This window comes from Vanacampus margaritifer, chromosome 2, assembly GCF_051991255.1.
Source record: "Vanacampus margaritifer isolate UIUO_Vmar chromosome 2, RoL_Vmar_1.0, whole genome shotgun sequence".
Classification (NCBI taxonomy): Eukaryota; Metazoa; Chordata; class Actinopteri; order Syngnathiformes; family Syngnathidae; genus Vanacampus; species Vanacampus margaritifer.
The window spans coordinates 28,210,154-28,225,957 of NC_135433.1; the positions used below are offsets into that span (position 1 = coordinate 28,210,154).

The 15,804-nt window shown below is 41.4% G+C and overlaps 1 protein-coding gene and 1 pseudogene across 5 annotated transcripts in view; one reads left to right on the forward strand and one right to left on the reverse strand.

The window, feature by feature from the left end:
• LOC144043639 (axin-2-like) overlaps positions 1–15,804 on the reverse strand; it is a 188,185-nt gene that overhangs the window by 105,898 nt on the left and 66,483 nt on the right. For all 5 annotated transcript variants that reach the window (XM_077557493.1, XM_077557492.1, XM_077557496.1 and 2 more), the window contains exons 19-20: positions 12,348–12,455; positions 5,133–5,315 (exon numbers count right to left, since the gene is read on the reverse strand). In XM_077557493.1, the coding sequence (XP_077413619.1) occupies positions 5,133–5,315; positions 12,348–12,455 (291 nt within the window). The remainder of the gene's footprint in view (positions 1–5,132; positions 5,316–12,347; positions 12,456–15,804) is intronic.
• LOC144047416 (5S ribosomal RNA) lies at positions 2,822–2,940 on the forward strand (annotated as a pseudogene).

A 15,804-nucleotide genomic window follows, 5' to 3' on the forward strand; every position in this document is an offset into this window, starting at 1 on the left:
AACTTGTAAAGCCTTTGTATGATCAGATTTGAAAGCACTCACCGGTGTAAAAAAGGGGGTAATTCCACGTAGCAGCGTCGCAGAGTTGAAAAAAAAAAAAAAAAACTCCTGACACTTCATTTGCAATCCAACCTGCCCACCTCGCGCATGTCTATCATGTCCTTTTCATTAAAGTGACTACCAATGCTCTTGGGAGGAATGTTGATGGATAAACGCTAAATTTAGCCCTCCTCGCCATTGTAGTCCATTAATGCAGCGCCGCTACTTTCCTGCCACGGGGTGCGTGTTAAGAGAAATAGTCACGTGACGTCCGGATCTCTATAGAAGGAAAATGAAGGATACAACTTTGACCACGCTGATTCAGTCTCAACTACTTTGGAGTTTAAAGAAATTACCACCCAAGGGAAATTTGGATACATCCATTGCTGTATCTCTTAGTTCATGATACAGAAATTATATAGTACAGTATTTAATAAAGTCATTTGAGGTTAACAAGATATATTAAGATACAGTTTAAAATAGAGCTGCAAGCACCTATAAAGGGCCCTTGCAACCCGGTTGGGGTACTGCAACATAGCCCAAAGAACCCTTTCCAGGATTTACGCGGTGCGAAGTCTCATGAATATTTTCCTTGGTTCAGATCCTCAAAAACAGCATCATTTTTCTATGCAAAAAAAAAGCTTTCAATAGCTTCCCATCTTAAACAATTGAGATGAAACACCCAAAGTTTGAAGACGATTGGATACATTCTGTGGGAGTAGTTTGTTAAAATATGACTTAAAAGGACATAAATTGCACCCATTTCCAAAATAAAGTAAAAATGGTGGACTTCCCGTTGTGTTAGGTTTGGCCAAAGGCTCCCAAACATTTTTTTTCACAAATTTCCACAGATGTAGGTTAAATGTACAACCTGGAATTTTTCGTTAAGTATTTGTAGGGGCACTATTGAGCCATTAATTTAAAAACCTGCAATAAATTATTCGAAAACATTTTGTGAAGAAGCTGTCGCCCATCTTTTTTTTTTTTTTTTTTAAATTAAACACCTTCTCCACATCTATACTACATAGTTTTTTTTTTGTTTTTTTTACAAAAAATGCATAAGAGTGCCTCAGGGTAATAAGATAGGTACTACACACAAATGCATGTATACTGTACTTTGTATACTATTATGTCATAAAATATAAAATAATCTGCCTCTGCTTTAAACAGATTAGTTAGAATAATATATGACAAATGTTAATATTACATAAGCGACTCTAGCCCGATGGTTCCTATTCGTATTAATTAATGTTGTCAGTCATATTAAAAATGTGATGTATGCAGCACTGTCCGTCTCATACTCCGCAAGTTCATACTTTTAAACACACATGATGACTTCCCTCCTATATGATGCGTCCTAAATGAGAATCAATAGTAGTGAGATGACATGCAGCCATTTAAGTGATGATCAAACATTGGCATGCAAGCTCAGTGAGACATTGTACCTTGACAATCCTAGATCTGAGAGACCAGTCATATAGTCAATGCCAATACACAAGCCCAGGAAAAATCAGTCTAGCTGCGTGCCTTTTTCCATCATCACGCAATGTTTTCAACTTCTTTGTCGTCTTAATCACATTCCCGGGATTGAAATGCTTTGAAAAATTGACAGTATCCTTATTTAGTCCAAGGAAAGCTCTCAGAAGACTGGCACTCGATGCTGTTTGATGACCAGATGGCGCGCACTTAGAGAAGAAATCATTATTCAAGACATGATTTGAGTAGATGGTGACAGAAAAAAATGACATTTACATGGAACAGCTACACCACTGTTTGCCAAGAAAAATGAATTTTTCCAATTCTGGCCCACCGGTCAATGTCTAAGAATGTGTCTTTCTATAATGTTTTTTTCCCCCTGATGCAATCCAACAATGCTTTTGATATAAAGCCGGTTAAGTGAATTCTGAGATTTGTTCTTTAAATACATTATACATGTTTTAAGATAGCTGAAAATGTGTCAAGACTGGCGGCGTTAAAACTGTTTTTCACCATTTTAGTTTTCCTGATTTTTTTTTTTTATGTGGCTAAAACAGGGACCATGTGATGCACTTTATCCCCGCAGGGCATGAGTCCCTCTACCCCACTATACAGGAACTTTCCCTTTGGATAGTGAATTGATATGGCTGCTTTAGACTGCCTCACTTTTTGCCATGAGTGTGCAAATGTCATGGTGAGAAACAGGTTGGTGGGAAAAAAATTACAATGTGACTGCAAGCGAGTGGACAAGGGCTTTGCATCACTGGGGTTTTAATTCCAAATTGTTCAGTTTTGGAAGTTCCACTGTGTTTCCTTAATTATAACTACACATCACACACTTCATTCCAATGGCAATTTGCAAAACTCGTCATCCATGGGATTTCTATGTGTAAGGGTATCACAGCCACACAGGGAGTGAAGCTCTGGAATGGCAACGTGTCCCTGTGTGACTTCTCCAACGGACCCCTTTAGTCATCACTGGCATCTCACAGGCAAGTGTCATGAATGCTATTTAGGAGAATAAGTGGGAATCAGTTGTCCTTGGAGTGTGCAACTGACATTTGATGCTCCTTCTCCGGGCTTCTCGCAGGCACCTGTTCCTCTCCTCGCTCCCACAGGACACAGATAATGATGCCTGATTTGTTTTTTTCTCTTCCATGTGGCAGTGGGTTGCATGAATATTTTAGATGAATATTTTAGTTATAAGCTACAGTACAAGAGGTTTACAGTGTGGTATTGGCATTTAAAAGGAAATCCATAAATATCCCTCTTTGTTTCTATTACCATAGAGACTATTAAACTCTCGGCTTACGGCCATACTACCCTGAGAATGCCTGATCTCGTCCAATCTCCGAATTTAAACAGGGTCGGGCCTGGTTAGTACTTGGATGGCAGACCGCCTGGGAATACCAGGGGCTGTCCCTGCGATTGGCTGGCAACCAGTTCAGGGTGTACCCCGCCTACTGCCCAAAGCCAGCTGGGATAGGCTTCAGCGCCCCCCCCACCCGCAACCTTTGTGAGGACAAGCGGTTGAGAAAATGGATGGACTATTGAACTCTTCTCGTGCTTATGTGTTAAGTTTTAGCATAAAAGAAGTGCATGATGACTTCCGATCTGCACGTTGCCTCTCAATCAATAGCATGGATGCCCAGGACGTAAGAAGACCCATAATTTTACACGTCGAATGGCGCATATGTGTTTTAATTATCTAACGGGCTTATTATTTGCACATAACAGCAATGCAGTTAAAAAAGAAAAAAAGAATAGAACCCAATGACCTGATCTGATGTGGCAGCTTCATTTCATTGTAAGAGGACTGCACTGCCACCAGAGCAACGCACTTATGTGACATACTCAAGGGGATGTTTGCCGTGCCATAGTGCTATAATTGCTGTATGCATTGAAAAGGTGAAGTCAATGCAATTAAAATGAGATTCACACATTTTTATAGCATTCACTTCAACTTCACTTTTTCGTTACAGCGTGATGAAAAGATGCTTTTAGAGATGTTTTGCTATCATGTGGCGGATTTCAGATTTCTCTCAGGGTAACTCTTCAAGTTGCCTTGCTAAATGTAAAAAAATAAACAAAATAAAAAATGCACCTTTTATACATCTTGTTGCTAGTTTGTCAGTTCACCATCAGATTTACTGAACAGTGGCGCGTCACAGTCAAAAAGTAGAAAGTCACAGTAAAGTCAAAGCAGAGAGTATCTGCCTCACTTTCAAGAACCTTGGAGTCCTGTCCTTTATTTGTGCGAGGCCTGAATGAAAATCAGAGATCTTTGCCACATCAACACCTGTCACTCAGCTGGCATCTGATCGCTATATTTGGAATTCTGGATGCTGAGAGGACGGGAAGTTGTTCTGCCACCTCTTGAAATCCTAACAACAACACGTGTTTTTGTCATCACACCGCTGAAATGTGCTGACAAAGGAAAAGGACATCTCCTTAGCTAGTGTCACTGCACGGGACATTTTTGAAAATTCAATAAAAAGGACACGGCAAGTAACAGCCTAGGAAACATACAGCACAATTCATAGCCGTGAAATCAGCTAAGCGACAATGGGAATTTTGCTGCCGTCACAATATCCACAACCGTTTTTAATATAAAAGCATCTATAGAAACCAAAGCATCGCAATGCAAAACATCCAAGATATCTGAAATTTAAATGAAACAACATTTTGTGATAATTCTGCTCCGAAAACGATCTTGGAAATCCGTTATTGAGAGCCAAAAACATTCAACGCTTTCGCTGAATACATGTGATGGATTGAGTTTAATTTCTTCACAAATGAACACCTGCCTGAACATCTTTTTCCATCTAACAGTGTATAAAAAAAAACACACACACACACACACAAATAATCTACAGCTTTTATCATTTCCAACTGCATGCTGGTTATTCAAATGGCTTCCCACAGAGCGCGCAAAGCTAGCCTCGGCTGAAGAGAAGGCAGAGATGACCGAAGGGCTTAAGGGATGAAGAACTGCTGCGGATTTGGCGCAAAATAAATAAATTCAAATAATTACACTCTTGCCACAGGTGGTCGTTAATATGGTACCTAATACACCACTGAAACAGCCTATGTTTTAATTAAAAATTAACCAGAGGGATATGGGAGCAGACCAGACAAACATACAAAGAGTAAGGAGCTCGACTGGTTGGTCCTCAAATAGAACATTTTTTTTTTTTCAGAAGTACTTCATGGGATCGTGGAAATTTTCTTACAGCCCCTGCTTTACACATTTGTTCCAATACTACCGCAAAATGACAGCGCTAAAAGTCATTTAAAAAACATTTAAATAAAATCCAACATTAGGGTCAACTGATTTTTGTCCTTTTTTTATTTTGATTTGTCTTCGTAAAAAATTCTTATGCCGCATTAATTTCCAATTTCTTTCCTGTTGTAGCATTACCCAAATGTTTTCCAACTCGCGCTCAACAAACACTCCACGTTTGAATTTCTTCAGCAGAATATCAATATCAAGTGTTGTAACCCGCTGTGCTTTTGAAACGGCAGGAAAACGGGGATCATACAAAACGGTGGTCCACAGGAGAGCGGGTGGGTCAGCATGTGTGCGTGCGAACATGGATCAGTGGAGACCCCCCTACCTGGCCATCACGCTTCCTCCACTCCTGGGTGTGTTGCTGGTGCGTCTGCAGGGCGGCCCTGGCCTGGCTCTCCAGGATGCTCACCTCCCGCTGGCGCTCCTGGACAAGGCTGTCCTTTTCGGCGCAATGCTGCTGTTGAAGGCGCGTCCTCTCCTGCTCGTACTGCACGCGCTGCTCCGCCATCTGATTGGACAAGCGGGCAAAGAAAGACTTCATCAGCCAACACATACTCAGCAAACCCTGTCGTCATGACAACTTGTCCGTCCATCCATCCGTCCATCCGGTTGCGTGGACCACAACCCTTCGAAAAAGGACACAACCGAGAGTCACTCTGGTCCACTTGGATGGACAGTGGGAACACCTCAGAAAGTTTCCCTCGCTTCTTTGCATTGTTGTTATGCGGTGGCGTGTTTACATCTGGCTAGCTCCCTCCGCCCTCTCACCTCGCCCGCCTGTGTAGCCCGGCCCTAAACGTTCCATTCGTCTCTCTTCCAATCTGTAGCCCCCTCGTCTTCTCTGTGATCGGCATATAAAAGAGCATCTAGCTTGGGCTGTGTATGAAAGCTGGCAGGGGTTAGCCATCTGGCTGCAGCGACAACCCGATGCCCCATGCTAAGCGTCTGACAGCATGTGAAAATCGGCTTAGGCGACGACTACGACCATTACAAATGCAATTTGGAAAAACAGGAGACGGCAAGAAGTTAATTGAGATAACGGAAGACTCTGTTCGTTTGTTCTAACCCAGTTAGGCTAACTGACAGTAGAGCAACCAGGTACCAAGGAGCCATGTACAGTAGCATCTAAAAAGGAGGCTATGACCAATTCTGCTCTTCTTATGGGATGCAAAGCCACAGTTTCTCAGAGATTAATCGTGCTGGCAGCTCAAGCTCAAGTTTGTATCCCATTACAGCTGAGAGCGAAGTCACCTGCTGAGAGGTGAGTCTTGCCAGCAGCCACCGAGTCTTTCCCAGGCTCTGCTCTGTTCCCCTCAACCCCCTGTGGTGGTACTAGGGGACCGGTAAACCCCCACACCAGCGTGCCGAGTCGGAGACTTGGATGGACAGCAAGGGGCCTGGGGCCTATTCGCTTCCCCGCTTTGAAGCTAATCCCCCTGGCGCATTGTGTTTGACGGCACCCTACCTGGCTCGCCGGCGGAACAGAGATTCAGCGTCTCTACGTCCGGTGCCTGGTCTATCCCTAAACCTACCTCTAGACCTTGTGTGCTATTCAGAGCAGACGATGAATGAGCGGCTATCTACAGGAAGCTGGATTCCGTACTCACTCTTGAGAATACGACCACAATGGTCACTTTATTTTAGTGGCCCCGCAGCTTTCTGGGGCGCTTTGTTACACGGGTCCTGAAAAGGCTTTTGGGGAGAATTATAGTCGCATAAAATTTATTTAATCCCCTGGGATTGGTTTCCAATGTGACAGACAAACCCAGTCAGAAAATGCAATGAGCGAGCTCTGCCAGCGAAACTATTGGCGGAGTGGCAAAGTCTACCACACAATGTCACTCGCAATGCCGCCATAGTCAATTGTGCGCTTCATAGACAAATTAGCACTTCTTTCTTAAACACAATCAACTCCACGGTCAGAATGCAGACTAACATACTGATACACAAGCAGGCAAATTCTTTGACAACTCAGCAGGACATGCGGAAGCAGAAGCTGGTGGAGGACATCCATGGCTTACTGTACGTGCCTGTTACGTGTCCTGAACCAATAGGAATTTGCAGAAAGGAAGGGATCAGAGGTGAAACGAGGATGAAGAAAGTGGCGAGAAAGATCCATTGTAAGGGAAAGCAAAGGAAAAAAGACGGGCAGGAGATGACAGAGAGCCGACCCAGCAAGACGCCCGGCTGTGACATCACATGGTAACCAGCATGCAGCGCAGCAGAGGATGCTGCGATTCTTAAAGGAGCCGACGTGACGCTCCGAAGGGAAGGCAGAGTAGGTTACAGCACAGCTTGGTGCCACAGATGCAGAGCAGTTTGGGGTGTTAGTGCACAGCACGACTCCTGTCAGCCTGCCTTGACATGGATGTGTGTGCAGGACAGTGAGGTGGTAATGGGCTTCTTCCAGAGCCCAGTCGGGGGAATCAGAAATGTTTTGGAAGAAGGAGGGTGAGGAAGACAATAAAGCAGATGCCCTGTCTGCGCTCAGCAGGGGAGGCTGGGGCTGAATGTGAGAAGAGAGAATAAGAGCTCTCAATGTAGCGACCCAACTGACGATGACCACGAAGTGGCGCCGAGCACGCACATCAAAGTGTGCAAATTATGTCCGACAAGCGCTTCCCTTTACTTAAAAAGGTCATCCCAAATTCCTGCTCTGCCGTCAAACCGCACCGTGTCACGTTGGAGTCAAGAGGCGGTGCGCCGCCACGTCACTGTGACGCGCAGCTGACCCTGTGGGCGCGGCGCAAAACAATTCCTTCATAGAAAGTTCCCATTTCAAAGCATTGCTGAGGCTGCCCTTGAAGAATGTTCTTTGTGGAGGTCTTGATGAACCAACTTGACCTCTTCCATGTTGTGACAGTGAACTCTCTGGGGTGTAGTGTTTGCATGCAAGCATGGCTGTCCGGCATACACTGAGAATACGTTAAGACGAGGAAATAAAGGAGTTTTTCTTGCTTTGCATTCCACGTACAGACAATCTGCATTCACATGAAGCTGCATAAACGCCTGAGAATACTCATTTGCATAGCGAGCCAGAAGCACGAGTGAAACCAACTGCTTGTCCTTTCTATTTTTCAAGTTGATAATTATGTGGGGCACAAAATTCTGTATCGAAACCAAAACCTTTTTGAGATTTGAGGCTTCAATGTTCCAGTGTGGAGTTCAAATTCAGTTCTCCCACTCACAAATGGCTAAAACACATGTTATGGACAACCAAGACTAAATTGTCCATATATTTGAACGTGAGTGTGAAGGGTTGTTTGTCTGTATGCACCCTGGGATTGAATGCCAAACCAGTCCGGGGTGCACTCTGCCCCTCACCCAAAGTCAACTGGAATAGGCTCCAGCTCATCCGTGATCCAAGGTGTAACTGTATGGCAAATAGACTAAATTTGGCTAAATCTGGTTGTTGTTTGTCACATTGCTCTGTATCACATTGAGTGGTGTTTCTAATACGACGTTTGCAGTAAGCCCTCAACGTTTAACAGCTTAGGGACTGGTTATGTTTTGCAAATATCTGTAATTCGGTTTTCCTCGTCGAAAAGAACATTTCAGATATCTGCAACGCCATTTCACGTCGCATAGTGACGTAAACTTTTGCCATTTATGTGCTTGGGGTCTGTCATTCGGAATGGCAGACATCTGCAAGTCCAAATTGACTAAACCTAATTAACACACAACTTATAGACATTGCGTCTTATTGGGCATACAGAAGGGTGGAAGAAAAGGTTTCGTTCACACAGAATAACGCCTTGTCAGCAATGCATGTCCTTTACCTCTTGTCCATATCGACCGAACAGCATTTACTGTTTCATGACAAACTAAGATTATATTGACGTTCAATCAGCAAAACTCCGGAGGATTATTATTTTTTTAGAAAAGGCCTAATATCGGCCAATATTATGGGTCCGGCCCCATCTACAATGTTAATTCCCGATAATCAAACGTAGCTTTTAAATGTTGAATCTGGTTGCGGTTACGTTGCATGCAAGTGTCAACAACTGGCTGCCAGTGTGAGGCAGTGCATCTTTACAAATCTACAACCACAATAATAAAGATATTGTTAATTGAATAGCTCTCAAGAATCAATTCAAAACTGGGAACATTGCTATTGTTATAAATTCTATAAAGGCTGAACTGTTGATGCCACTCTGAGTTTAGAATAAGTATAGACTTAGACAACACAGATGACAATGTCCCATGAATAATCTACATAAGGCGTGTATGTTTCCTCATTTCCCTTTAATCAGCGAAATAGTGTCACACGCATTCATCGGCTCATCGTCACACAGACAGGCCCTTCATCTCAGTATGTTTTTATCTTTAAGACAAAAGGCTTCCTGATGTGCTGCTAACCCTGTGTAGCCTCCTGTCAACTGCACCCCCACCACTTTGGAATATTTCCCACAATTCCCAATTTGATTGTGTACCTTTTTCTCATGAGACAGCCATAATAATTCCTAAGAGTGAAAATGTGAAGTTGGCATTCAAAGCTGTGATAAAACTACACAATAACTTCAATCGCGCAGCGGTATGAATCTCTCATTCCATAAATAAATGCAATCTGTTTGATGATTCTAAGTGCCATTTTGGTGATGATGTATGAATTTACCCACCTAAATGTTTAAGCAGATAATAAATACATATTGCATGTCTTTTTCACCCTCCATCTGCAGCAATTTACATGCAGTGTGAAAGTAGATACGGATAGTAAATAAATAGCAATGGTACACCCAATGCTGTTGCAGGCTGTGGTCATTTTGTTTCAAAGGCACAATGAAAGAGTCCTATTTTTTAAAGCAGGGGTGGAGAACCTACGGCCCATTTGATGCGGCCCACCAAGCTTTCTAAAAACAAATAAAAGCCCAGTGCAAGTATTACATAAAGCCTATAAACATTTATCCCACAAAGGCTCAAAAGACAGAACAACAAACAGTTATTTGATCATTGCATCATAGCTTTCATCAATTCAGTGTGGTCCTCAGATGACTTGAAAGTCAAACGGCGTTTGATAGGAAAAACGTTCCCTAATTGTGATTTAAAGGACATTTCACGGCAATCAAAGGCTACATGATTTCATAAATCGTAAATTATATGATGGAATTATTTTTCATGCAAGGCAGACGTTTTACTTAATGGACTCTTAAAAAACAAATGGTTCAATGAAACATGTTCTTGTGAAAGGTTAGAAGGAAATTATGCTAAAAGGTCAAAGGAGTTTGCATGTCCTCTCTGCCACTGCAAAAACTGAAATCTTAAGATATAATTTCTTAAATATAACCTAAATTTGCTTATTTTGCTTTGACAAGTTATTTTTATTTAAAATGAAATTGTCAGACAAGATCATTGTGCTTATTTTAAAATTTGTATTACTTAGTTATCTTATTTGATCAAGCAGTCTTGGCATTGAGTGTTAACAACCAGTTTTAAGTACTGTGAGGCATAAAACAAGCATTTTCCACATTTTAAGATGACAACTAACCAACATCAAAGGCCCTGAACTGGCGTTTCATAAGTTGAATTTTCTTATTTTAAGATTTTGCATAATCGAGTAAGAAGATAAATGGAAAAATACAAGTATGAAAACAATCAGACAAAAGTGCAATATAGCTGAAGTGGTTTGTTTCATTATATTTATGCAGCTCATTTTTCCTTGAGTGCCTACCCTCCGACTTGGAGGTTGTGGGTTCAATCCTTGGCTGGGTCATACCAAAGACAATACAAATGGGACCAGTTACCTCCCTGCTTGACCCTCTAGCTAAGTTATCCAAGCGTTTAAAAAAATGAAAATAAAATACAAACAAATGTCAACGTTACTTGTTTTTAGTCTAAAAATAATATTTTCAAGGCCGCTGTGGTTGATATTTGATATGGGACTATTATTATTTTCCATAATCTTACAGGTAAATTTAGGTAAAATTTTCTTGTTCTGTTGGCAGATATTTTTTCTTATTTGAAGTAATAATTTTACTCTATTTTGTTTTAAATTTTCTAATGTCCTTTTTGCAGTGTGTAGTCAGAGTTTTCCTAAACCGTTTGTTGTTCTGCCGTTTCATCTTCTTTCTTTTTTTTTTTGCTTTGACTTGTGACTTACTTTGAGATAGAAACTCTAAATTGTGGCAATGAATGCAATTCAACTCACTTCATGAGTGAACAAATCTTTTTAAAAAAAGGGGCTTCAAGCTGTTTCTTGATAATTATAGAAGAAGTTTACTATCAAAATAAACAAAAAAATACACCTTGTGTATTTAAAACACCTACATAGCTTTCCATTATTGAAGTTCATTTATCTTAATGCTAATAGTACAAAATGGCATTGATAAGCTAACAAACAGCATAAATGTAATCTTGTTATAACCCTTTACACAACCGATATTTGAATGCAAACAGTGGAGGAACAAATGTAATACTCACTGGCATATATTATTTATCGTCTGTGAAGAACAACTATTATTAATTATTGCGGCTTATAGAGGAGTAACTGGTGAAGGTCTCCATGTATTATATATCTGCATGCCTCTATTACAGTGCCCCGTTCTTATCCTCTTTAAGGCCAAGTCGTTCAAATGAAAAGCCTCTTGTTCACTCAGTAATAATGGGCCCAGTGGACAATTTTGAGCTTACGTCACAAGTCAAAATGGCGGTCTTACTCTGTGAAAGGAAGCTCTCCGCTCATTGAAAAGCACGGGCTTTTGGATCGTTATTTGATTTGTGAGGATCATTTTGATTTCAAAATATGATGCAATGTCGTTTGACTATTCTAACAATATGCCTGCAAAAGCGAAAGTGTGATTTGAACAGAAATTGGATGGAATTGGTCTAACGTGAGATGAATGTCAGTCCAAACAGCCAAGAGGCGGAATTGTTAATTTTTTTAAATACACTGCTATATGTGGTCAAGGCCTTATTGAAAAGATGTTTTGGTGGGGTTGACTTCCTCCACAAAAATTGAAAGAATTCAGCCACTATATTTATTTTTGCAGTAAACAATGTGTGACATTAGAAAATGATTTCATCGTTATGGTCTGTTTTTATGTAAAAGCAGAACAAAGCCATACTCAAGTTGAGATGTTTTTCCAAAAAATAATTGCTTATTGCATGGCCTCCACAGATAATATCCAAAGCTGCAACTTAATTGAATCCAGCACTCGGTAAAAGACGCCATCCTATCAGCGAGCAAGATTGAAATGACGAGCAAAAACGCTCTCTCGACCTCTAATATCAGAGGACAGATGCTACGATAAGGTCACAGCGCATCTGCGGCGCAGATTACCTTAAATTTTCACGCTCGCTGTTTGGCGACAGCGAAGCTATTGAGCCGCGATGGGATCGTAATCAAAAGTGTGTCCCTTATCACGAGAAATTAATCAGAGGGGAGGGGGGGGCCGAATAACAAGATGATTCCACTTGGTTGTCAGTCACAGTGGCTGGCTCGGCAAGCGGAAGGCGATTGGAAATGAAAGCGAGATGAAATAGTTTCCAGCGGCTGGTCGCCATGGAACGCGGTGACACGCCGAGTTCAAAAGTAAACACAGACCTGCTGCTCGTGTTTCTGTCTGAGGGCGTCGAGTTGCAGCGAGAACTCCTTGGATTGATTTTCACGGAGACACCTGGAGTGCTGCAGGTCCTTCTCCACCTTCTCCATCTGCAGCACAATATGAAAGAAATTTGTGAGGGAGACCTTGAAAAGAGTAAATTCATTAAAACCAACAGACTAATCAGCAGTTTGAGTAATTAATAATGAAACACTCAAAGCTCTATGTATGTGGGTCATATCATGGGAGTTGAGCTCTGAATGTGTGAAATCTTCACTGAGCCATAAAAATTGTATTCATTTTTTTTAAAATCCAAAGCTTCCTTTGAAACCATGCACACAACACAGAATGCCTTCTATTTCTTTTTTTTCTCCAAGCCAATGTGCCACACGACTGATTTGAAAATGAGGAAGACAGGCAGAGAGAGAGGATGAAGAGGACAGATGCGTTATTTGGGATCCGTTCTGCCATAATGGAGTCATGTTTGAAAGCACGAGGATGACAGGGCTGCCCTCCTCCGTCCCGTGGCTTTGATGTTGGTCGAGGATGAAGTCACATCGGGGAGATCGGGATGCCAGGGGCTCAACGGGGGAGATGAGGAGGAGCAGCAGAAGAGATGGAAGGATGGAAGAGGAAGACATAAATACAAATATTTTCCCAGCACCAAAACGAAATACTCCCGAACGCTCCAGAACTGAAAGCAGGAAAGTCTTTGTGAAACGTTACCATGTATGGCACATAAATATTGGGATTAGGGTTGTCCTGATCCAATGACAGGATGGGAAATTGATTAAATCATTTTCAGCTGATCGGTAGGGTATTGGCTAAAAACATTTGATTTGGAAATGTTCTTAATTTCTTTAGTCAAGAATTAAATATTTTTGATATTTACTTGATTTGAACCACTACTGACTTACAGCCATATCAAAAAGGTATCATCTTGGGATACATTTATTTTTTTTGAAAAGGATACTTGAGACAATTTGGATGTGGTCTTCTTTTTCTTTTTAATTGTACTGTCACAGTTCTTGGATCGGTACTCGCTATCTGCAGATATTCAAAATCCCTAATTGGGATGGATACATGCAAAAAAAAAAAAGAACAAAAAAAAAGATGCAGACAGGTAGAGAAAATAGAATCAAATATGTAGTTGGTCTCCCCTGGCCACTGTGTGGCACTGGGATTATCCAGTCCATGCATCAAGAAGAATTTGCAAGGTCTAATAGTAGAATTTAGATGAACGGTGGAACCTTGGTTTTGACATGCCCAAGTTTTCCTGTAACTTGGTCTTTACATGCTTTAATTCACATCAAAAAGTAACTCGGCCATTCATTTATCAAGTCTTCCAAAATTTGCGTGTGTTCACTTATCCACTTCATAAGTCATTATTTCAAACTCTATGTAAAACCATATATAGAATGTATTTTTTGTTACTATTTGGGTATTTAAACTCTGGATTGGATGAATTAGATTTTCGGGGAAATAGTGCTTTGGTTTCCATATGACTCAGTCAGATTTTCTGTTACAGATTATTCCTGAAAATCAAGGTTCCACTGGACTCATATTGAGTGTTTGGCAGGGAGTATACGGTACCGGGGTCTCGCATACAGTGCATATAGCTAAGGTATCAATCTGATTGCAGCACGGACTGCAACTCGTAGAAATGATGCTGAACGATTTGCTTTTGGCAATACCCTACATTAAACCTCACTTATGAACTCATTTAAAACGGCATCACGTGAAAAAAGAACATCAGTGCTGCACGGGAAAAACTAGGGCAGTTTGGAGCATGGAATACAAATTCAAGCTGCTCGGTTTGACTGTAAGTGGTCGCTTTTTGCTTCAAATGTGCCGCAGGAAACTGTGAAAAACACACCACATTGAACGCAGCAGTTAGGATGTTGAACAAACATTCATGGTTGTTGGCTATAGTTGGGAAACAAACTTTGTCCTAGAGAAGAATAAGGGCAGTAAGAAAAAAGGCCTCTGCAGCAAGGTGGACACTATGGATTTATATTACTGTAGCATTCAGCGCTACGGCACAGCAACAGGGCATATCGATTAGTTTTGTCACTTTTAGCTACATATGCACAAAATGAAGCGGTGAACTTGATCAATAAGAGGCCAGGAAATAGTTCACGTCACCAACATGGCATCGGCTAGGCATGCTTGTTGTAACCCTAGCTAACTGGCTACTTGAAATAATAGTGCCAATGGAAGTGCTTCAATAGCATTTAATAATAATAATCACTAGGGCCCGACTGATATGGATTTATTTTGAGGTCGATGCCGATATTTGGCAGAATAAAATTCTGATAACCAATTAAAGCTGTATTCAAGGATCTTCTGGAAAAGTAGAAGCCAAACGTCTCTCACTTTTTTTTTTTTAAATGTGCATGCGGAAAACCATCCTACCAGCTCTCCTGCTCATCCGGGGGAAACGCCTACACTGTAGAAATGGCGAGTGATAATTACTTAGAAAGTCGAGTAAAGTTTGATGTACTTAAAAGGAGTTTAACTAGAATTTCCTTTTTCTTTTTTTTAAGTAACTAACGACATTTGATTTATCAAACTTGCAAGCTCATCTTCATCTTCATCAGTCTCACTTCATAGACGGATGCCTTCTCGCGGCTCTCAGCCATTTTCAAAGTATGCGGTGAGATAGGTGGCGCTACAACGATGAATGGCTGAATCAGTGGCTACATGCTACAGTACAAACACTCGAAATGCGCATGCGCAGCTAAGAACAAGCACGCATGACGTCGTTACGACAGAGTGATGGGATCGAGAAATAATCGTTAAGACCCGGAAGACGCAGCGACAAAAGAGCTTAGAATACACCTTTAATCAACCAATTGACCTTACCGTAAACCACGCCCGCATGACCTAGTAAGCCAATCAAGACGCAAGACGTCAGGTCTGCGTCGGCAAGCGAGTTTTGCTGCAGACAAACAAAACAATCGAGGCCCTGATGATGCACCTCGTGGTTATCCAAAAGCAAGAAAAAAATCAATAAAAAAGGTTAAACGCTGTAGTTGTGTAAGAGTGATAACCGTTATCCAGATCGACTAACTGGCGTCCTGCCGTAGTCACGGCTTGTGTAAGAGAGATAACAGTGTCCGGTTTATTCCCTTCCCTAAACCCTCAAACAACTACGAATTCTTGTTTTTAGCCAAAGGCTAACGATAGCTCCGTGTAGCTAACCGTCAAAACATTCAAACTATGAGGTAATATAAATTCATTCTAACCCTGCTTGACAGGAACAATGCCCAAAAACTTCTGTTTTGCTGACAATTAGTCAAAGTGAGTGAGGCGTGCGGTGTCTTTTCCTGACTTCTGTAGCAGCAACAGTGATGTGCATTTCCTTTGTTTTGCATGGTGAGGGAGTAAAGATATCCTTTACTAAAACAAATTAAAGCCCCCTCTGCTTCGAAGAGAAATATGGTTGTCTCGAAAATA